General features: G+C 53.6%; 10 protein-coding genes across 10 annotated transcripts; 4 read left to right on the top strand and 6 right to left on the bottom strand.

The window, feature by feature from the left end:
• Positions 1–260: 260 nt before the first annotated feature.
• SNOG_15652 (hypothetical protein) lies at positions 261–1,947 on the bottom strand (the record flags this gene model as incomplete). The annotated part of the gene is made up of 3 exons (XM_001805744.1): positions 261–277; positions 422–1,571; positions 1,642–1,947. The coding sequence occupies 3 exons, from the start codon at positions 1,945–1,947 to the stop codon at positions 261–263; spliced, it is 1,473 nt and encodes a 490-aa protein (XP_001805796.1).
• Positions 1,948–3,619: 1,672 nt separating this feature from the next.
• On the top strand, positions 3,620–5,138 carry SNOG_15651 (hypothetical protein; the record flags this gene model as incomplete). The annotated part of the gene is made up of 4 exons (XM_001805743.1): positions 3,620–3,928; positions 3,973–4,653; positions 4,709–4,813; positions 4,884–5,138. 4 exons carry the CDS (start codon positions 3,620–3,622, stop codon positions 5,136–5,138), a joined length of 1,350 nt encoding a protein of 449 aa, XP_001805795.1.
• A 2,130-nt stretch (positions 5,139–7,268) lies between these two features.
• Positions 7,269–8,648, top strand: SNOG_15650 (hypothetical protein; the record flags this gene model as incomplete). The annotated part of the gene is made up of 3 exons (XM_001805742.1): positions 7,269–7,576; positions 7,679–8,489; positions 8,631–8,648. The coding sequence occupies 3 exons, from the start codon at positions 7,269–7,271 to the stop codon at positions 8,646–8,648; spliced, it is 1,137 nt and encodes a 378-aa protein (XP_001805794.1).
• A 190-nt stretch (positions 8,649–8,838) lies between these two features.
• SNOG_15649 (hypothetical protein) lies at positions 8,839–11,310 on the bottom strand (the record flags this gene model as incomplete). The annotated part of the gene is made up of 3 exons (XM_001805741.1): positions 8,839–9,231; positions 9,285–10,666; positions 10,719–11,310. 3 exons carry the CDS (start codon positions 11,308–11,310, stop codon positions 8,839–8,841), a joined length of 2,367 nt encoding a protein of 788 aa, XP_001805793.1.
• Positions 11,311–11,799: 489 nt separating this feature from the next.
• Positions 11,800–14,475, bottom strand: SNOG_15648 (hypothetical protein; the record flags this gene model as incomplete). The annotated part of the gene is made up of 6 exons (XM_001805740.1): positions 11,800–12,093; positions 12,182–12,456; positions 12,513–12,642; positions 12,688–12,948; positions 12,998–14,192; positions 14,387–14,475. The coding sequence occupies 6 exons, from the start codon at positions 14,473–14,475 to the stop codon at positions 12,031–12,033; spliced, it is 2,013 nt and encodes a 670-aa protein (XP_001805792.1). The 3' UTR covers positions 11,800–12,030.
• Positions 14,476–15,326: 851 nt separating this feature from the next.
• On the bottom strand, positions 15,327–15,714 carry SNOG_15647 (hypothetical protein; the record flags this gene model as incomplete). Its single annotated transcript, XM_001805739.1, has 2 exons — positions 15,327–15,439; positions 15,663–15,714. The coding sequence occupies 2 exons, from the start codon at positions 15,712–15,714 to the stop codon at positions 15,327–15,329; spliced, it is 165 nt and encodes a 54-aa protein (XP_001805791.1).
• Positions 15,715–15,887: 173 nt separating this feature from the next.
• Positions 15,888–18,013, bottom strand: SNOG_15646 (hypothetical protein; the record flags this gene model as incomplete). Its single annotated transcript, XM_001805738.1, has 6 exons — positions 15,888–16,458; positions 16,511–16,921; positions 16,974–17,421; positions 17,472–17,625; positions 17,673–17,879; positions 17,930–18,013. The coding sequence occupies 6 exons, from the start codon at positions 18,011–18,013 to the stop codon at positions 15,888–15,890; spliced, it is 1,875 nt and encodes a 624-aa protein (XP_001805790.1).
• A 271-nt stretch (positions 18,014–18,284) lies between these two features.
• SNOG_15645 (hypothetical protein) lies at positions 18,285–19,028 on the top strand (the record flags this gene model as incomplete). The annotated part of the gene is made up of 1 exon (XM_001805737.1): positions 18,285–19,028. One exon carries the CDS (start codon positions 18,285–18,287, stop codon positions 19,026–19,028), a length of 744 nt encoding a protein of 247 aa, XP_001805789.1.
• Positions 19,029–19,229: 201 nt separating this feature from the next.
• SNOG_15644 (hypothetical protein) lies at positions 19,230–20,592 on the bottom strand (the record flags this gene model as incomplete). The annotated part of the gene is made up of 4 exons (XM_001805736.1): positions 19,230–19,411; positions 19,464–19,851; positions 19,962–20,196; positions 20,423–20,592. 4 exons carry the CDS (start codon positions 20,590–20,592, stop codon positions 19,230–19,232), a joined length of 975 nt encoding a protein of 324 aa, XP_001805788.1.
• Positions 20,593–20,986: 394 nt separating this feature from the next.
• Positions 20,987–21,613, top strand: SNOG_15643 (hypothetical protein; the record flags this gene model as incomplete). The annotated part of the gene is made up of 1 exon (XM_001805735.1): positions 20,987–21,613. One exon carries the CDS (start codon positions 20,987–20,989, stop codon positions 21,611–21,613), a length of 627 nt encoding a protein of 208 aa, XP_001805787.1.
• Between the last annotated feature and the right edge of the window lie 250 nt (positions 21,614–21,863).

The raw sequence follows: 21,863 nt of genomic DNA, 5'->3' as shown, positions 1-21,863 counted from the left end.
GTGCAAAGTACACATAGCACAAAATTTGAAATGCATTAGATGCTCGCACTTCGCAAATGCAAAGAATTCATTCATTCGTCACTTTAGTCTCATCTATTTATGTCTCAAGCATGCATCTATAATGGCGGATACTTGCAGGCACTCTTCGTCTCGCATCTTGTTTGTGAATACTTGAATCGATGTTGGGGCGCCATCGGTCAGTTCAGGTTCATCTGCCACACCAAATGTCAGCGCAATTCGACTACAGTCATGAAGACAACTTACAAGCTGGAGCTACCTGTCCAGGGCCAGCCGTCATCGGCTCGGGATCAAGCTCTTTCGACGCCTTGCCGAAAGGAATAATAACCGCTGGGTACTGCTTTGGTGTCAGCAATCTTTGCTCCAATCAAGTGATGATCGTACGAAGAGCGTGAAGACTTACATCCAAGAGTGTTCAAGAAAAGCGTGTACGGTGGAATTCCATACATGTCATGTCGTATCGCCGTGTTCTGCGCACCCGGTCCAAACACACCATCAAGTCGCTCCTCTTTCCAGATTGCTCGCCAGTCTTCGGCGATGGCGTGCCTCTTCACGTTGAGAGCGGCAATCCGGGCAGTGCCTTGCAAGCTGGCGATGTCTGCGCAGAAGTCGGACTTGAATCTCTCGTACGCTTTTCCGCCCTCGATGATTGAATTGACCAAGGGCTCACCACTCGCTTCTATGTGGGTGAAAGATAGTTCATCGAGACCAAAGTATTCCCATGCGACCGCGAGAGCGTCGGCGACGTGTGCACGAGCCGCGGGTATGGGGATAATTTGGTGGCCTTGTGCTTCCAGGAGTTTCGCAGCATTTGCCAGTGCTCTCTTCACGGGTGGGTGTAGTGGGAACACAGGATCCTCGGAGATCAGTCCAAGTCGAAGTTTCGCAGATGGCGCGGGAGGTGGCAGCTGTCGCCATGGAACGTCGAGCGCCGTGGAATCGTGAAGCGCCGGCCTTGCTGATAAGACGGTACGCGATAAAATCTCGAGTGCGTGTATGTCGTTGGCGATCGGTCCGGCAGAAGGAAGGAAGAAGTCTAGACCGGGTGAGGCTGGTGAAGCCTGGCCTCCGTCAGGGATGCGTGAGGTTGTAGGCTTGAAGCCATAAGTCCCGCAACATAGTGAAGGAATGCGAATTGATCCTGCGATATCTGTTCCAATTCCAAGTGGCGAGCCTCTGAATGAAACGAGCGACCCTTCGCCACCGCTGGAACCACCTGCAGTAAGGCTTGTGTTGTGCGGGTTCAATGTCCGCCCAAAGATGTTGTTTTCCGAGTCAGCGGTCATAAGTGTCAGCGGGATATTGGTTTTGACGTAGATGACTGCACCAAGCTCGATCAGAATGTCGATCAATGGTGAGTTCTTGTCTGAAACTCGATCCAGGAAGGACACAAAGCCGATAGTAGCTTGTGAACCTTTGATCTGGAATCCATCCTTGACGCTAATTGGAAGCCCATGAAGAGGGCCAACAATACGGCCCTGTGCTCGCTCGCTGTCGAGAAAGCGGGCACGCTCCTCTGCCTCGGGGAAATATGTCTCTGTGAGACAAGACAACTAGCAATTACATTAGCTAGAGATACTTGCCAGCAGTTCGATGTGCCAAGGTTTCGAAAAGGTTCCGTACCAGTTGCTGCGCCAGCGCAGCTCTTTTTGAAAAGGCCAATGTGACTTCGAGGGCGGAAAAGACGCCGTCTCTCAGCTTGTTCAACAACTCTTCCACTGTGAAATTCTCGGTGATTTCTATTTCTTTGTCGCTCATGATGCCCGACTTGCGCGGAATGTCCAGCTCAAGTATGCGATTGGAATGTTCTGCGAGCGGCTTCTGTAGCGTCTCCGTGACGGCGGCTGGAAGTCGCCATTGTTTCGGAATCTTGTTTAATGAAGATTGCTGCTTCGCAGCGGCTTTTTCTTGCCAAGTTGAAGAAGCCATAGGAAAGGTATGAACAAAATTGGAATTGTTCTGTCGAGGTGGAAATGGACAGGCGCGGTATATGACCTAGCTGCTTTGTAATTTGGACACTTGGGAGCTGTATAGCATAGCAATAGCAGAGTTCAACTGCCGCTTCACTTCCCGCGCCGGCTTTTACAGGCGCTCTCTTGTACAAGGTTGTACGGTATCTCGATGATAAGACACAGCTACGGTCGCATGAAGCCGTCTGGGGTCGCGAAGTGTGGGGTAAGCGACCGCCTTGGCAGATGCGGCTGTACTGTCGCATGGGCATGCCGGATCTGGCGTAGTTTCTTTCACGATATGCCGGCAAGCAGGGATTTACCATGCGTGGTCGTGATAGTCTTTCTTGTGCAAAATGCTTCTCGATATGCCGGAGCTCCATGCCGCTGGTTCATGTGACCAGATACCAGGAATTACCTGAGCGATATCGCATGGCTGAGACCTAAAGATACAGCTGCCGTGCGACATTTGTCCACGGGTTCATTCCTCCCGTTACCCTTATCGCCCGCTTATCAACATAAAGTTCTGGGCTCGCGCGTACTCGCGTATTGCAACAAAGCCCGAGCTCTGCCACATTAGCTTCGGCCTCATGTTAAGGGCTGTGTACAAATGACCCTGAAGCCCGTGGCTTGGACCATCCAAGGCTTTTTTGGAGACTACCAGATTGTCGGGAAGAGACGTGGCTACTCATCTCGACAAACTTCATGTCCTCCGGCCACAAAGCACGGACAATTATTGGATGGAAATCGTTGTCGCGACGATCTCTCGCGAATGTGTAGAAGATATTTTCGGCCGTAGGAGAAGGAGTCTTGGAAAGAAGATTCCAACGAAATTCCAATATCTATCCCTGTCGGATGGACTTGCCTGATCGGGCCGCCGTTGTGGCTTATCTTTTGCGTACGCACCGCCCACGTCTCTTTCTCAAGGATTCGCGAAGAATTTATGCGAAGTAACACCTTTTATGTGAGACCGATGTCTGTGTTGCGGCCGCTAACGCGTCGCTAGCTCGTGAGAACGGAAGCCGCGCTCAGACGGCGAGCAAGCCGGCATGCACCTTGCCACATAATTGGCCTGATACGTTTCAAAGGCCCGACAGGTTTCCCCTCATTTTACCCACACGCTTATCAAGAACGGACATGAGACGTTCCATGCCAAAAAGGTTGGTAGCGGAAGCGTAGGGACTTGGACATGCACTCTCCTCTATATGTACGACCAGATGCGCGTGAGTTGAAGACAGCATCTCATCGCATCATTGTAATTCATCCGCTGCAACCTATTCGAGACGTGTTGCCTTCTCAAGCATCGACATTCTTCTAGTACGCGTTGTTCTAAAGGGGCTCAACACATAGTGCGACAATGAGCAACCCGCCCACCCACAGCTGGAAGAGGATAGCACCTTCTGGGCGCCTGGTACTGTGAGACTGGAGAAGTGTAAGATCTCGCGCTATACCGCTAATATGACATACTGATGATATGTTCACAGTGTCAGATGAGGCACCAAGGCTCATCCTCCAGCCTGTACCAACCTCTGACCCCGATGATCCGCTGAATTGGACCCACGGCACGCAAAACGTTGAACTATGGACTCGTATGTTTCTACGTACTCTGGACTTTTGTGCAACTCGACATTGGCTTCACTGCTTGGGGCCCTATGCAGCAAGAGCTCATGCTCAGTGTCGATCAGCTGAACGCCAGCGCCGCAATGAACTATGGCGGACTAGCCGTGGGATGCATCTTTTTCATTCCCCTAGTCCACAAGCACGGAAGGCGGTTATTGTATCTGATTAGCTCCGTCCTGCAACTGGCCTCGGTCATATGGCTGGCCAAAACCAACAACTTCGGCGACTTGATGGGCAGTAACCTTCTCGCAGGACTTGGCGGTGCCATCAGCGAGACAGTTGTCCAAATTACCATCGCAGATATCTTCTTTGTCCATCAGCACGGAACCATGAACCGGATGGTACTTGATCTTCACATCAATTGGTGCTTTTCTTGGCCCCGTAGCTTCCGGAATACGTCGTCAAGTCGCAAGGCTGGAGATGGATCTGGTGGTGGTGTGTGATCTTTCTGGTTCTCAATCTGCTCCTCGTCATGTTCCTCTTCGAAGAATCAAAGTACATTCCTGTGCTCAATGGTCATGGAGCGCCTCAAATGACCGGATCGCTTGATGAAGGCGAAGGCAACGACACGCAAAAGCCTGCAAAGCAAGATGACGATAGTCACCAAGACCCAATGGAGAGGATACAATCAAGGATCGACACTACCATGCCTCGGAAGACGTATCGCCAAAGGATGGCACTATTAACGACTACGTCAGGACCCATCAAGCAACACTTCTGGCAGCCGGTTGTCCTTCTCTTCACTTTCCCAGCTGTGGCATTTGCAGCTGTCACCTATGGCACAATTTTGGCATCTTTCGCCATTCTAACCTCGGTACAAGCCATCTATCTGCTTCAGCCACCATACAATTTCGGTTCGGAAGGCGTAGGGCTCATGAACGTTGCGCCGTTCGTTGGCGCTTGTATCGGATTCTTCTTTGGTGGTTACTTCAACGACAAGTTGATTGTGTGGTTATCAAAACGTAATGGTGGAATTTACGAGCCAGAACAGCGACTTTGGGTATCTCTGCCGTCCATTGTGCTGCTTCCAGGGTCGATCATAATGTTTGGTGTTGGACTGTCCCATGTGAGCAGCTGCATATTCAGGTCAAATCGGTACGACCAGCTAACATCCGATACAGGGCGCTCATTGGGCCGTTTTGGCTGTTGCTTTCGGTATCTTCGGCTTCAATTTCCTCCTGGTAAACGACATTGCTTTGGCATATGTCACCGACTGTTATCAAGAGGTAAGTTTCCCTGAGGATCTTTCCCTCACTCTCCACATACAACAACCATGCTAACGAGTGAATATCGCAGCTTGTTGGAGATGCTCTTGTTGGTGTCGTATTCATTCGAAACGTGCTCTCTGTTGTTGTACTTTTCTCGCTCACGCCATGGACCAACGGTATGGGAATACAGAATGTGCACATTCTGGTTGCATTCATTATTTTTGCGGTACTCCTGCTTCCCATTCCGCTACTTATTTGGGGCAAGAAAGCAAGGATGGCAACCGCAGTGCGATATAGGGAGATGGCGATGCGACAGCCCTCTCACCGTACGTTGCCAGAATAGTCGTAAAATCAGCTTTTGACTCGAGCGACGGAATGTTGACGGATGCATTTGGTGCAGTCGTTTGGCTCGTTGGTCATATGGGGGGTACTAGTGGAGATTACGATGAGCTCTAGCAATTTCTCGATCGAGATCTATAGCAATACTACACAAAATCCGATCTTTGGTTCATGAAAACCTGTCCTTGAAACTGCAACCACGTGAGACTATAGTTACCGGAAGAATGTTATCGTATTAACAAGCTCACAATAATGCCTGCCGTTTGAGTTTGCAACAGCCGCACCGCTCTTGGCGTGAAGTAAAATGCAATCTCGATCACATACCCATCTTCTGCAGCCAAGCTTAACACACTCGGATTGCAGTCGCGTTAGTAGCTTGATAGTGTTGATCAAACACACCCAGAGCTACCATACCAAGGGGTGTACTTATCGCTCTAGTTTAGCCTCATCACTGGGTGTCATACCATCTGGTGGGCTTCCGAGTATTATTGGTGGTTTCTAGAGGGTCTTGCATGTATTGTGTACAGCAGTATTGCTAGCCTGTGTTCGAATATAAACATGGAGCTCCACTGTATCGTCTCTGCCAATGTTTAAACATTGCTTCTGATTCTATACACAACCATGGAGTGCTGAAGACAGGCCCTCTTTTCTGATGTGAACAAGTCCCTGAGGATGTTTACGGCACATGCGACGGGCCGCACCCAGATGCAGCCTCTTGTGGTCTCGAAACTAATATTAATGCTCATTGCCTAAGTAAAAAGCTTACATTTCTCTTTCGTGATGAAAAGCGTGGTTCCGCTGGTTGGCAATCTTCAGTAGATGTTACATCTACTTGACAAAAGACTAATCCAATCCCATCATCTGTCTTTCTTCCTTGTTCGATAATCTCTACTCCCAATAGGCCAGTGAGGTTGTTGTGGGCTCAGGTTTTGCATGTGCAATTCATCACTGCCTACACGCTCCTTCTGAGTTCCTTTCATCCCAACACTTGGAGTCTTAGTCTGGCCCCAAAGACCCCAAGATCGAAATCCCTGCTCCAAATTTATCCTCCCTGAATGGCTCGCATAGAAAAGAGCGGATGGATGCAGAGTGCACAAGCAACGAAGTCATCATTGCAGGAAACTTGACAACTAACTTTTGTTACGTAAAGGGTGACATCTATACAAAGAAGGACGCATAGCTGTAGCTGGCAAAACGTAGGATTTTGCCAAGGAGAGAAGTTTATTCAGGCCGAGACGGTACTTGAATAGCAGAATCTCGAGGACCCTGGATTGCCGTACCATGGTCGGGGCAAGAACAAGCGAATGTAGTCGCAAATGACGCACTTTTGCCGAGACCCCAGATTGATGGCAAAATAGTCTAACCAGCAAACCATAATATGTGCCAAAATTCGACACATTAGCGTCCGATTACTGTATGAGTAGCGCCATGGCTCGCCTGGAGTACCTGTGGGGGCGCAGGCCGAAGCGGAGGCGCTAGAATCGAGAACCACAACATAGAAGCAATATGAAACAGCAGGAACTCATAAGATTAGGATGAAAACATCCAGCTCACTCTATAAAATCTCGTTCTCTATCCCAATATCACAGCCCGTTGACATTCAAAGGTGTTTTGCGTGGGTTCGGCCAGCGCCGCCACTTCGTTCAGCCTGTACTCGCGATCAGCAGTATTGGAAGCCCTTGCCCTTTCCTTCCAAGACTACTACATCTATCAAATCGTAAGGCCCCTTGTACTCACAGGGTGCCCTGACCCCTGTCCGTAAGGCTATCCACCTAACTGACGCTAGCCCCCAACTTCGCTCCACCACACCAATGCCGATCGTACATCTTTGTACGACCGTGACTGATCATCCACTATCCGCGCCCATACACCATTGGACGGTACTGTCGTGCGAAAATAAGCTTCATAGTAGATCAAGCAATAATACAAATTCAGTCAAGATGGTGTGTAGACCTGTGTGCATCGTGCTGACTTGGAGTGAGGCGGAGTCTTAAAACAGGATGCGGCTGAGCACTGGGATGCCTGATGTTGGCTTCAACTGTGTATCGGTATATCCCCGCAGTTGTATGGATTTCGATTATTCTTTCTCTTCTCTTCATTCATTCATGGCATTAAGTCGTGATCCCGTGAAGGCATGTGGGAGAAGCGTCAAAACACCAGATTCTTGAACGGGATACCACAGGCACGAGACTGCGACATTCAGTCTCTTCACAAATCTAGCGCCAACTCTGACAGTAGTACCACCGACTTTCACAACAGACGTAGTTTCCAAGTTACCTTGGACATGGCAAAGTACTTCAGAAGAAGCGACAGATACAAACACAAGTCCCACGGGAACAGCCAGTCCACAGACTTCGAATATCAATGTCGCTCCAACAACCTCTTCAACACCTTCCCAGACTCCAGCAATCATAACCGACGCGCCCATCTCTTCCTCTCCAAGTAAAACCACAAACCTCACCAGCGGAGCCGTCGCCGGCATCGCCATCGGAGCGTAAATCCCCCATCCATCTCGCCAACACATCCAGCTAACCATCCAACCAGCCTCATCCTCGGCGCCCTATTCGCTTCAATGATAGCATACCTCCTCCACAAACACCGCTCCCAGAACACTTCTGAAGCCAAATACACACCCACCGCCTTCTCCTCCTCCTCCGTGGAGTTGGGGAAGCACACAGAATACACGCGCGTTCCGCAGCCTCCCGCATCTCGCCCTCTCCCCAACAGACTCGTCGGGAACGGAGACATAGATCTCTCCTTGCTACCCGCGCCCGCATCACCCAGCCGAATCCACTCGCGCCTCACATCCCTCTTCGCGCAAATACACACGCACATCACGACGTTTTACAGAGACGTGCCCGCCCCCATCACCCCGAGCATGCACTCCGCCCTCGCCGTGTTTGGCGACCATGTAGCCCCCTTCCTCCAAGACACTCCCGCGCCAACAGCTGTCCTGCAACACGTCCTCGCCGCACACATTCTCCGCATCACAGATCCCGTTGACGGGGAAATATGGCCGCGCGAACTGGTGAGCTTTGACACCCATACCCATACTCACGGAGGAGATGCGATGGCCAAGGCGAGATGCCTGCATCGTCGTTTGGCGGTGGGGTTGTATACTGCTGGTCCCACGTCGGAACGTTTTTCGACGGCGTTGGTGGAGGCGGCGCAGGGGTTTGCGCTGTGTTTTTTTGCCTGGGCGCTTCCCATGGCGCATGAGGCGGAGAGGGAGTCTGACCTTGTACGCGTTATGCAACTTGCGCTTGAGACGAGGGTGTGGTTGTGTGGACAAGAGGAGGAGTATGAGTTTGTGTGGGAGGATGTGGGGAGGAGGGGCGTGGTTGTTGTGCCGAGGGTGAGTGTGCGGGAGCACAGGGGAGGTCGTGTTAGAAGGGCGGGTAGTTCAGATATGAAAAGAAAAAGATGACATGGAGATGAAGCGAATGCGTCCATTTGCGCTCTGCTGGTGCATAGACCTATACTATATAATAACTAGCTACTCAGTCCCACCTAACCAAGAGCCTAAATCTCTTTCCCTTCCATCCGACTTATGCAAAAAGGGCTGTTCTAGCCATGGAATCCCAATCCAACGCCCAGCAACGATGCAGCAGCGGAAAACGCCCCGGACCAGGTCTTTTATGCCATGGTATCTGAAATAACAAAAGATCGTGAAAAAGAGTCGTCAAGAGAAAGAGCTACGGCTACTATGCATACCGCAGGGAATTGCTGTGATACAGCGGCGGCGGACTCTGCATTGGCGGTGGACCATGATTAGGATTAGGGCCCCATTGGCCTTGTGATGGACTCGGCCCTGTCTGAGCCATGGGCGGCGCACCGTCAGGCCTAGGCCCGGGAGGACCTCTATGGCGATGGCTTCTTTGACGAGGAGGCGGAGGTGGTGCGGCGGCAGCTGAGGCGGCGAACTTCTTCGCGTACTTCCTTTGCTTGGAGCGGCGGCGGTAGGAGCTGAAGCAGCAGCAGAGGATGCAGAGGAGGATGGTGCCGCCGATACCGGCGGAGAGGCCGATGACGAGGGGTAGGTGGCGGTCGATCCAGGATTTGATTTCTTTGCCGACGGAGCCGTTGGCACATTGACCCTGTGGTGTTGTTAGTATGCGTTGTGATGATAGTTGAATGATGGAAAACTTACGTTCTGGCAGGTACCTCCGCCACTGCAAGGAGTACCGTCCAAGAAGTTCTGCTGAAGACCGTAACATGTACCACGGCCGAACTCCGGGCTGCCGCAGCTGAGCATACAATTGCTGTTGTCGCAAGCGTATGTGTCGTTGCCTTGGGTATAACTGCCCATGACAGTCTTGCACTGCTGGTCACGGGATGTACACTGGCCACTAGCGCACTGCAATCCGTCACCACAGCTCTCTCCATTTGGCTTGGTCTTGTCCTCGGGACAGTAAGGGCTCGTTCCATTGCAAGTCTCTTGTGGATCGCAACCGCCAGCGCTGGGGCGGCAGACTGTGTTGGCGGATGCGAATTGGCAGCCGCGGCAGCAGTCCTCGTTGGAATCGTCGCAGACGGCGTTGCTCTTGAATCTGCAAGTCTGAGGGTCACAGCACTGGTTGTTGCCACATCCAGCTGATCCACCGCAATCGCACTGCTCGTCGCCCTCGACGATACCGTTTCCACATGTCTGACCAGTGACACTGGTGACGCCCCTGTTATTTGTGAGGCAGCCTGACTTGACACTGTTGCGTCCCAATGCTGAGCAGACGTTTCCGACGGAACATGCAGAAAAGCGCGTGATGCCCCGCGCAGTCGAGGGGTTCATGATGAAACCCTCGCCAGCGGGGCAAGTCTGGGCGCTGAGGGGGCAGCATTGCTGCGAGCTGACCAGGTTCTGGTTTGAACATTGATCCTGCGTGCAATCGTGCACAGCGCCATAAGTGTGCCCAGTCTCGTGTGCGATGACTTGCCACTCAGTCGAGGTGCGGATGACGACGTTGGCGCCAGCAACAGTCTCTCCGCCACCTCCGTTCCTCTGAGAGCCATCGGTACAAGCCTGACCGAGCCATGCCAGGCCAACAGCAGAACCGGTGTTGCATGTGCTGAGAAGGGTCCAGTGGGAGTATTGGTCACGCTGCGTGCCTCTCCATTGTGAGAACTGGTTGAGACGGTCCTGGATGGTGACGCTGCTACTGCAAGCCTGGTTCCATGGTGTGGCCTCCGGTGGCGTGGTCGGGCAGTCGGGCTCGGTGACAACCAAGTTGGCTAGGCCGAGAGAAATGTTGAAGGTGCTTTCGAAAAGTTCAGATGCCTGATTAATCTGGTTGATGATGTTCGTTTGCGTCTGGTTCTTGTCCCTGCTGAACGACTGGACGTAGGTGCAGTCGGCTGCTACTCCAACGAGTGCCACCTTGCGGGTGCTCGGGCATCCAGCCGTGCTGCCAATGCTCGACACTAGGTTGACACCGGCACCATTGCCTCCGGGCTGGCCGTCGAGCTGTCGCTTGCCAAAGATGTTGGAGACGGGTGTCGAGAAGAAGCTGCCCTCATCGCGGGCGCGCATCGAAGCATATACGGGATGGTCGTCCCGTTTGTTGAAGCTCAGCTCGTCGCTGAGGCATGCTCGGGCCAGCCTCGCGCTTCCTCAGCTCCGAGTGCTCATCCCACACGCCCATGTCGGAGTCCCTGAAGACAACCATGAACTCGTCGTCGCGCATGTCGACGTCGGGGTCCTCGGGCAGACGCATTGCCTTGTAGTGCGACGACAGCTTGATGTGGTGGTGGTCGTGCGATATGGTGAAGTGGCCCTCGAACAGCGGCTGCAGTCCATCGCGCCGTATCCCTATCCGCGCCCATCCCACACTGTCCCAGCGGTTCCCCCTCTTCACGGACGCGGTGCCCTTGAAGACTTTGTGTTGCAGGCGGTCAATGGGGTCCTGCCGCGCTATGCTGCCGTCCGCAGCGAGATATGATATCCGGCCTCCGTCTACAAAGAGGTCGTGGTTTGGCTCGAGGCTGAGCCGGATGCGCTGCCCAGCAACATCAAAGGCAACATCGAACGTCGACACAGCCGTCACGCGGTGATTCTGGGTCAGGATGTCGGCATTCTTCGCAATGTTTATTCTCCGTAATGGGTCGCGCGTCGTCGACGAGGCGGCGGTAAATGTGGCGAGTGCGACAGCAACAGCGGCTGCCGCTGTTCGCAGCACTAACATGACGTGTGGTGTACGGATGGATCCAGCAGTCTGTCAAGCAAAGGGGTCCCCGTTTGTTGTTTGGATGGGAGAGAACACGAAAAACAGCGGAAAACTACAACAATGCAGCGAAAGACATTGGGCGGGGGTATGGCACGAAGTCGAATGGACAATAACAAGAACAAACTAACGGGCGGCAAAGAAAGATGTGAGCAGAAGCACGATGGCGAGTGACAATGGAGACTCGTAATCGTTCTGCACAGCCGGCCCCGGCCTGTTCGGAGTCGCTTGGCGTGTTCGGATGGCGGAGGGACGGGGCCTGGGCACGACACCGCGACACGAATGAAACTGTTGCCGCGTTCTTGACTGCTGTCACCCTCCCTGCTACCATAGAGTCGCTCCTGGGCGCATGTTTTAACGCCGCGGACTATCAGCTTTCCCACATAACCGCGGCGTTGTTGCGGCGCAGCTGAGCTGCTTCACGTTCACAGTGCTGACTGGACAACGAGGGCATGCTAAAAACGGCGTTGCGGTTAACACCAAGGCCTATCCATACACGGCTATTGCGGCATCATCAGCCCTAAAGAGCTTGTCTGACCCTGCACCGCCACTCCTCCGACCTCTCGAGTCTCGCAACAGAATACTTAGTAAACACTGCACACAGTGCTTGCGGCAACCCAAAAAAAAAGCCCTCCACCGTCCCAACCAATAGACTAACTCAACATACTTCCCCAAGCGCGACTATTTCTTCTTAGACTGGTGGACGATTTCGATAATCTTGTCCACTACCGAAGGGTCCGAGAGCTGCAGCTGCCGTTAGCCCGGGTTCCCCACCACAGAACGCGTCACCAGCATCTGCCCAGCAACCACCGCGAGAGGGAGAATCACTTACCGTAGATGTGTCGCCCAGCTGGTCCTCCTCTCCCGCCAAGATCTTCCGCATGATGCGACGCATAATCTTGCCCGACCGGGTCTTTGGCAGATCTGGAACTACAAAGATCGCCTTGGGTGCCGCAAAGGGTCCAATCGACTTGCGCACTTGCAAGATCAAGTCTTTCTTCACCTGGTCACTTGACTCGGTGCCGTCTTTGAGTGCCACAAAGGCGTTCACAGCCTGGCCTGTCAATTCGTCATTGATACCCACCACCGCGGCCTCAGCCACAGAATCTGCGTATTGTGTCAGCGGACGGAGTTAAGGGGCTTGGCATCAGCGGGTTGCATACGGTGCTCGATGAGTGCTGCCTCGATTTCAGCGGTTGATAATCTGTGGCCTGAGACGTTGACGACATCGTCGACGCGGCCTCGGATCCAGTAGTAACCCTCGTGGTCACGTCCGGCACCGTCTCCAGTGAACTGCTTTGATCAGTATAGTCCTCTGATTGTATATTTTTCACTCACGTAGTAGCCCTTGTACACGTTCAGATATGTGTCCATGTATCTCTGGTGTGCGCCCCAGACTGTGCGAGCCAGACTTGGCCATGGCTGCTTGAACGCCAACACGCCCTCGACATCGTTTCCGTGGATCTCCTCGCCCGAAACAGGATCGATAATAGCAGGCTCGATGCCGAAGAAGGGAAGTGATGCAGAACCAGGCTTTGTGGGTGTGACACCACCGAGCGGTGTGATGACATGCGAGCCGGTCTCCGTCTGCCAGTAAGTCTGTTGCACGTCAGCATATTGCTCACAAAGTCTCCAATCCGGAACTTACGTCGATTACGTGTGCCTCCTCCTTTCCAACAGTCTCAAAGTACCACTTCCACACCTCAGCAGCGATGGGCTCGCCGACGGATCCGAGAATCCTGAGATGCTTCATTTGGTGCTTGACGTGCTCGTCACCGGCGCGCTTGAGCAGTCGCAGCGCAGTGGGGGCAACATAGAACTGAGTGACGTTGTACTTGTCGACAATATCCCAGTACCGCGAGAAGTTGGGGTAAGCAGGTGTGCCCTCGAAGACGACGGTCGCCACACCGAGCAGCAGAGGGGCATATACGACATATGTGTGTCCAGTGATCCAGCCAACATCACCACCACAGAAGAAAGTGTCGTTGTCATGAATGTCAAAGACGTACTTTCCAGTCGCCGCGGCTCCCAGGAGATAACCACCTGTGGTGTGCATCACTCCCTTTGGCTTACCCGTCGACCCAGATGTGTACAGCAAGAACAGCGGGTCTTCCGAGTTCATCGGCTCGGGAGCAATGTAGTTGGGGTACTTCTCGACCTCCTCGTGCCACCACCAGTCTCGTCCCTTGGTCCATGGGATCTCGGCGCCAGTGCGCTTGTACACGAGACAGTGGCTGATGCCGGGGCATTGCTTCAGCGCCTCGTCGACAATCTTCTTCGTGCTGATGACCTTGCCGCCACGCTTGCCCTCGTCCGTGGTAATGACAACCTTGCACTCCGCATCAATGATACGGTCGCGCAGCGAGTCGGACGAGAAACCAGCAAACACGACAGAGTGCACCGCACCGATACGTGAGCACGCCAGGAACGAAATCACAGCCTCGGGAATCATGGGCAGGTACAGCGCAACAGTGTCTCCCTTGCGCACACCCATCTCCTTCAGCGTGTACGCCAGCTTCGAGACCTGGCGCAGTAGCTCGCCGTACGAAATGATGCGGCCATCCTCGGTGTCGTCAGCCTCGTAGATGATGGCCGGCTTATCCGGGTTCTTGAACGCATGGCGGTCGACACAATTATAACTGGCATTCAGCCTGCCCTCGAGGAACCACGCATTGTCGCCGCCCTGGAAGCTGCCAGAGTGCACTGTTTGGAAATCGCGGTCCCACGTGAGGAGTTCGCGCGCCAGACGGCCCCAGAACTGCTTGGGCTCTGTGATGGATTCCTTGTACAGTTTCTGGTACTCTTCGAGGCCGTTGATGTGCGGTTTTGAATGCGGGTGTTTCCTGCGACGCACAATTGTCAGCTCTAGTCACTCTTTCTTCGCCATTGTGTGGTTCGTCTTCGCCATTGTGTGGTTCGCGATCGCGATGCCGCAGTCGCGGGGTCACCCCGCACTGAAGCTCGCATGACGCCGCAGCTGTCATAGTCTCGCGCCATGATGCAATGTCCCAAACAAAAACCAAAAGTGCAGACTCACTCGAGGAATGCCTTGGGCACATGGAAAGTGTCGACATCGTGCGCCTCGGCCACAACGGGCACGGATGGCTTCGTGTTGCCCTCAGACATGGCTCGCGAGGTGTGTGTTGGAGGGGTCGCTTTCGGCGCGCTTCAGCTGTTCGTGTGCGGAGTTGCTGCGAGGGAAGATGCTGCGAAGCTATGTGAGCCACGGGAATCCAAGGGCAAAGCTCTCCAGAGCTAGATATATGTTTCTCAATTACCGGATAAAGGGCTCGGCAGGACGCTTGAAAGCGGCGCGACCCAAATTGAAGCGTGCTGGATTATAGTTCCGCAATTCAGTCGTTTCCCGTCCAATCCACTCGTGTGTATTTCTCAGATAAATCAAGATGGGGATTTCCTTTCGGAGAGGAGTCGCATAAAGAAAACAAAAACAGTATATATATATACCTTCTCGTTCCAGGGCGAACGGCAACGGGAACCACGTCTTATGAAGCGCGTATGGTGGCCTCAGGCCGATCCCTTTTACCCCTCGTGTCCTGCGGGGACATGGAATATGACGAAAGATTCCTTCTTGACTGGGTAGCACGCTTTGTTCTGGGCCCACCACTCATGCTCGCTTCACCCAAGCTGCACAGGTTCCGTTTCTCCGGATCCATGGGTTAGCCGCAGCCGCGGCCGCGACGACGGGGGGAAACTGCACGCGCTTGAATTGCAGGTTTGGATTTATTTGGGATCAGAAATTTCAGTTTGGGGATATGATTAATGGTACTTTCATGCTGAGCTTCAATCGGCATGTTCATCCTCCCCATCGCACTATACCAACGACCCAATCCGGCAAGCTGGAGGAGTACCACTCATTCCCAGCCACACCGGCAAGTTGTTCCGGCTCACTGCTGCAAGCGAAGTATTTAATCCATGGCAATATCGGCCCTGTTGCAAGAGACTATCTGTGGTAACGATCAGCCGTTCGCAGCCACGCGATACTCGCAAGCATGCGCCCCAAGAGTTCGGACTTGTGGAAGGAAGATCGCCCGAGGTATCGGCACTTCCTCGCGAGCCAAAGTTTGAGTACCTGGAAGCAAGGAGCTAGCTAGCACACCAGTTGATTTGAATTTGTTGATTTTTTTGCATGGTAGAAGCAGGGCGAGAAGTAAAAGGTTCACGTGCACACACATTCTAGACCATATACACGCATTCATCGTCTCTGTTGCCCTTGGAGTATTCAAGACTATCATCATTGTTTCCTCATCCTGTCCAACAACCCAATCCTAGGCAAATCACGATGCCTACCTTACCATCGATATCTCCATCCAAATCTGCCCTTGGCCTACCCTGCGCCGTCGTCATAGCGACCATCACATGCATTGGCTGACGTGACCTATCCGTCTGGGCCAGCCTTAGCCCAACCAATAAGCACCCCAGGAGAAAAGCGCGACAGCCTGTGGAGTGAACAGCACATGTGGGACCCCGCAACCCATCCCTAGCTATAACATATATACAAATAGGTATATGATTCATTCTTACACCTCATCAGCCAGCGCCTTCGCATCCTCGACAACCACCCTCGCCGCGCGCTTGACCACGGATTTAAAATCCGCCTCGCGGAACTTGTCCCACGCGTCCAGGCCCTCGGTCGTGTCTATACTCAGCGTCTCGTAGCCCTGCTTAATCACATCACTGACCTCCTTGGGACTGAGGTTTTTGCTCCTGCCCTTGCCGCCCTCGCCCTCGAGCAGCGCATGGTAATGCCGCGACACATTCACCAGACTGTTCAGCGCGCCGCTGGTGCCGAACGCGTCGCGGAACTTGACCAGCACGTCGCCCGACTCGGTGAGTTTGTAGAACAGGTCGTCGTAGGCGGCGGGGTCGGGGAGGAAGTTTTCGCCGGCAGAGAGCGCGAAGGCGAGTAGGTTGGTTAGCAGGGTGGTCATGGAGGTGGACTTGTAGTTGGATTTGATGTCGCTTTCGTAGGTGGTCAGGAAGCGCACAAAGGTGAGGAGGGTGCGCCAGACTTCGGACCAGTGGTATGCGAGGCGGAGTTTTGTGCGGCTGAGGAAGGAGAGGGTGCGGAGGAGGATGCCGAGGGAGAGACTGGGGGGTTGTTAGCTGAGGGTGGTAGGTAACGGGGAGTGTGGGGGCTGACTTGTAGAAGTCGACGTCGAGGCGCCGCCGGAGATTGTGGTTGATGCCGTCTATCATCAGGTCCAGTACTAATGTGATTGGCACTCGGTCGCCCTTTACCAGAGGCAAGTATGGCTGTCTTTGGCGGCATAACCGAACCGAAAGCTTGCTTTCTTCGCTGCACATTCGCTTCACGAGCGCTTGATCTTCGACCAAGATTTGTAATATGAAGAGGCTGAGATACGAGTATAGCGCTGCTCTTGTAGAGCGGTGTGCGTGCTGGAACAGGTATGATGTCAAGGAGAGGTATGCGCTCAGCGGGGAAGTATCCGTGTTCTTTTCCGCCTGCACTGTGACCAAATTGAAGCAAAAGACCTTGTTCGCGTTGGCAAAGTCGTATGTCGAAAGGAGGATGCCGGCTTCCGGCCCTGGTCTACCACATGCGTTAGCCACTAATATTCTTCTTCTGAAGGTCGAGAACGTACAATGCACCGAACAAGGACTTGGTTTCATCTGCAGCCGGCGTGGGCGTGGAGGGCCGCGAGCCAGGAGCAAGCGCGCCTAAGCCAATGTAGCTCAACGTCGAGCCCAGCGACCAACCCTCGGGCAAGTCGTCCTGGACAGCAACATACGCATCCCTCAATCTCACACAGGTGTCCCCAAAGCTCCTAACAATTTTCTGTATGATGGCATCGTTGACAAAGTCGTCCAACCGTAGTCTATACGGGTTCTGGAACTCGAACTTGTTGTAGTTGGTGAGCAGACCGAGCAGATAGAAGGCCGGTATTATCTGAGCAGTGCTGTCACAGTCTTGTACGTATTTCATGAGCGAAGGGAACAGATCGCGGTGCGTAAAGTACGAAGGCAGGGCAGTATGGAAGCCGGCAGCGGTGATGGACAGCGTGGCCCGGACAGCCTTGAGTCGCAACGGTACTATCTCTCGTCAGCCCAATGCCCTCAGCAACAAATCGCCTCCCACATACTGCTCCGTCCATTGCGTATCGCCGTGTCCAGCGTCGCTATAAAGTCCGTCATAACAGCATCGGCATCGTTCAGCCCCGCGAGGACAGAAATGACGTCGGAGCTCGGGTTGGTGTACTTTTTGGTAAGAGCAGCATCTAGGAAGACTGTCAAGGTCTGGCCCGTAAGCCTGGGATAGTGTCGCGCGTCGGTGGCATGCGTACCTCGAGTGCGACTTCGTCGGCGGGTGCCCGGCCCTGCTTCACCCGTTGTATGGCGCGGCGCACGAGCTGTTGCGAATGCGACTGCAGGTGCAGCATTTCGTCGGGCGGGACCGAGTCGAGTATGCGCTTCAGACCGGCCGAGTCGGGGCGGTGCAAGAAGAATTCCTGCCAGAAGCCATCAGATAGATCCGTGTCTTCTTCATCTTCCTGTAGAGCATTAATGCCTTGTTCGCTGTAGAACACTTGGGTGCGCGCACCTTGAACAACGTCTCGTACAGGGTGATGATCTTGGGCTGGAAGATCTCGGGCCTCGAGTCCTGGGTAAGAGGCGACGGCTCCATATTGGGGTACAGGTCGAGCCGTGGGGGATGCAAGCGTACAGGCCACGCGCGAGCTGTCGCGAAGCTGCCCACCAGAAATGTGGACGCGGTTGCGGTGCGCTAGCCAGCATCACGCCGATGACGAAGCCCCACGCTCTGTGAGCACGTGCGTATCGTCGTGGGGTACCGCAGCACTTGATGTTCATTGTGAATGAAGTTACATTTGATATATCAATCAGACCAAAAAAAATCTGTCCTGCCATTTCGTGTGGTGGACAAATCCTTCACAACCATGAAAACACCACTCCTCCTCGGCATATCCGGCCCCTCCTCCTCAGGCAAAACCACCCTCTCGCGCCTATTGCGAGACATATTTCCCCCATCAAAACTCTTCATCCTACACCTTGATGACTTCTACCTCACCGACACCGAAATCCCCATCCGCAACGGCATCCAAGACTGGGATTGTCTGGAATCACTCAATCTGCCCCAGCTCAAAGAAGCCCTGCAACACATCAAACAGCACGGCACGAGCCCAGCGTGGCTGAAGAGCAAAGAGGACCAAAACAGCGTGGGCGAGCATGGTGTTGACGAGAAGGAATTGGAGGAACTGAGACAGAGAGTTGGCGCGTGGTTTGAGGGCAGGCCTGATTGGGAGGAGAGGAGGATATGCGTAGTCGATGGGTTCCTGCTCTTCTCCGAGGATATGAAGGAGATTGGATCACTTTTCGACGTCAGACTCTTCCTGCGCACGAGTTATGAGACGGCGAAGACAAGGAGAGAGGCGCGGAGCGGATACGTGACGCTCGAGGGGTTCTGGGAAGATCCGCCGGGTTACGTCGATAAGGTGGTGTGGCCGAATTATGTCAAGGACCACAAGTTCTTGTTCGAGGGCGGCGATGTTGAGAAGGAATTGAACGAGGGTGTGTGCAAGAACATTGGAATCAATGGAATGCCGAGACGCGCCGAGGGGAATATGACTGAATGTCTGGAGTGGGCTGTAGGAGTGTTGGAGAAGGCTGTCAAAGACGCGTAATCAAGTCCGAACTGAAGTGTATAGAAATCAAACTGTATTATTATGCCAAAGCATGCGAACAAATACCGACTCAACTGTTGATGAGACATGCATTTGATACTGAATCCAACCGTTCTTGCGCCACAGCGCCACCGGGATGCCTAGTAATGCAAGCAGATGTTGTTACAGAAATGAAAGAGGGGGCGAACACCGCGAGAGGTCTCATGTACTAGACTTGACCTTGTCGATGTAGGCCTGTCCAGGACTCTCGTAGACGGACGCGAAGAAGGCGTTGACCTGGGCATCTTTGGCAAGCCATGCAGTCATCTGACCGAGCTCCTCACGCAAGCGGGATACGGCCTGGTGGTCCATGTTTGTTTGAGCAATGAGTTCGGGCATTGTCACTATCACTCGGTCAGCATATAGTTTACTCCTAGGAAGGATCGCCAGACTTACCAAACAGACGTAGCAAGTGCTCACCACCGTAGATGTCGGCTAGATTCTTGCCAGCAAGGTCGTCGGTCGGCTTCTCAAGGCGTGTGTAGATGTCGTAGAACTGTTCGCGCTCGAAGCGGTATAGTAGTAGACGACCAAGGCTCTTGTTGAAGTACTCTTTCAAGCCGGCAACGACTTCCTCGAGGATGTCGCGCTCCGTGCTGTTCTTGTGGCCTGTTGAGAGGGCGTATTCCTGATACTTATCCAAGATGACGCCAGCTGGCTGGCTCGAAGGGAGCTGGACGAGCTGCAGGTTCTTGGTAACGTTCTCCCAGTCGTCGACCAAGAGACTCTTCAGCCTGTCCGGCATGATGATCCTCACGGCGCGCTTGTTCTGGAAGGTATCCTCCTAGGACGAGTTAGCGTGTTCGCGTACAGCACACGTTGTTGATGTCGAGCTGTGCTTTAAAAGTGATGTGAAAGGCGTTGCACAAGTAGCGATTGCAGGCAGAAACTTACTTTTTCGAGGTCGTTGTCACGCATTCTCTTCTGGCCGCGAGGTGCTGCGGCAGATACGGAGGTCTGGCGCTCTTCGCTGCCTCGAGCTGAACCTTGGGCCTTCTTCTTGGGAGGCGGAGGTTGCGCTCGTGCGGCACGTTGAGCAGCGATCACTTCGTGCCTCAAATTGTTGGCCAGCTCCCGGTTCTCGGGGCTGAGCTTGCGGAGCCTATCCTCAGGGACCCAGTCGTCCCAGCTGTAAAAGTAAGCCTGTGGATCCGTGACGTGGAACCAAATCGATAACTCCCTCGATGAAGGAACACGGCAACTGTGGTAATGCTGACGATGGTGCAAGGCAGTTGTGAAGATGAGGTGACAAATGTGGGTAAAGGCAAACACGTCGTCTGCTCTTATCGAAAATTTGAGGCGGGGAAGTGAAGTGAGAGTGCCTTTTGCACGTGATGTTTATGAGCACAACTTACGTGTTTTTCCAGCCCTTGTAGTGGACTCTGTATTGGAAGCCGCTCTTCTTGTCTTCGCCTTCCAGCGGCTTCACTTCCAACACCTTGGCCTCATAAAGCAGCTCATGATGGAAGCAAAAGACCTTCTCATCCTTTCTATAGGACGGTTCTGGTGCGGCCGCGGGCGCCATGTTTGATGTTTTGTGTGCGGAAGATTGTTTGATGAAGAAGTGAAGGAGGCACGCTCGGTGACGGCCACGCCAACGTCAGCTCAGTTTGACCCGCGCCGTATGCACACAACGCGTCCAAACAACAACAGCTAATGCCGCGGCACTTTCCCAAGCTCTTTCTTCGTTTGATGAATACTTATTTGGTTGATGAAATCGCCGCCCCGAGTTTGCAGGACGTTTGTACCAGGCGCATGTAGCGGGAGTCTTTTCTGAGGAGGGTCCGAGCGCGTTCCTGCACGCGACGCGCCGCGGTCGTCCTCGGCCACGTCCACGACCGGTATCAATACTGACACTGACTTGTCAAGCGCCGGTCCGAGGCATTATCAGCTTGCTTTCGCCATCATTCACTGCCACCATGTCTGCTCAAGAAGGAAAGCTTCTCTCCGACTTCCTCCTTGCGCCCGCACCACTTCGCGACTTCATGACACTGCGCCAATTCACCGAAATCTTCCCCAAAGGTCATAGGACGAACCCCGCTGTACAGGACCTCTATCGCGAATTGCAGCGACTACGCGAGAAAGACATTGACCTTGTGCGCCGCGCCATTGCCGAAGAAATTGCCAGGTCAAAGCGGCTGCGACGAGAGTACGCGAGTGAAAGGCGGCAACTGGACGATGCCACGGTCGCTGGGCTAGATTCCAATGCGCTGCGAATGGAGGAAGAGGTACACAATATTCCTGATTCAGCGGTAAACACAATGCTGACCAGCTCCCAGCTCTCCAACAACGGCCGCAAGAAACCACATACGCTCGCCTCCGTCCACTCCAGCATCGAGGAAGCCTGCCACAGCCTCGAATCACAGATCGCCGAGATAGAAGTCGAGAATGCCAGGGCACTAGCAGAGGTCCAAGAGGTTGTCGGTGCGCTCAGTGACCTTCGGCACGGCCGCTTTGCCCAGCCAGCCAGCGGCGAAGACCTTGGAGAGGAAGTATTGGCGACCTTGAAGAGACTCGAAGCTGCCTGCACAAAAACCCCAGGATGAACGTGAGGACCGTTTCGACCACGGCAGGGCTTTATCAGAGACGACATTGATTCTGCCCGGAGCCGCCTATCTCGCACGATACTTTAGTGACTCGGCCTTAGGACACGCACCGAGCTACACCCCCATGCACCGGTATAAACAAACGCTGTTTGGGCATGATATCTGGACATGCACGCCATCGTCGATAATCTTGCCTTGCTCGCAGAGACGACCTAAGTGGTTGAGAATTCCTACGTAGCCATAGAAAGAT

This window comes from Parastagonospora nodorum (assembly GCF_000146915.1).
Source record: "Parastagonospora nodorum SN15 chromosome Unknown scaffold_39, whole genome shotgun sequence".
NCBI lineage: Eukaryota > Fungi > Ascomycota > Dothideomycetes > Pleosporales > Phaeosphaeriaceae > Parastagonospora > Parastagonospora nodorum.
The sequence above is the reverse complement of the archived record's forward strand: the minus strand, read 5'-3'. Positions and strand labels throughout refer to the sequence as shown.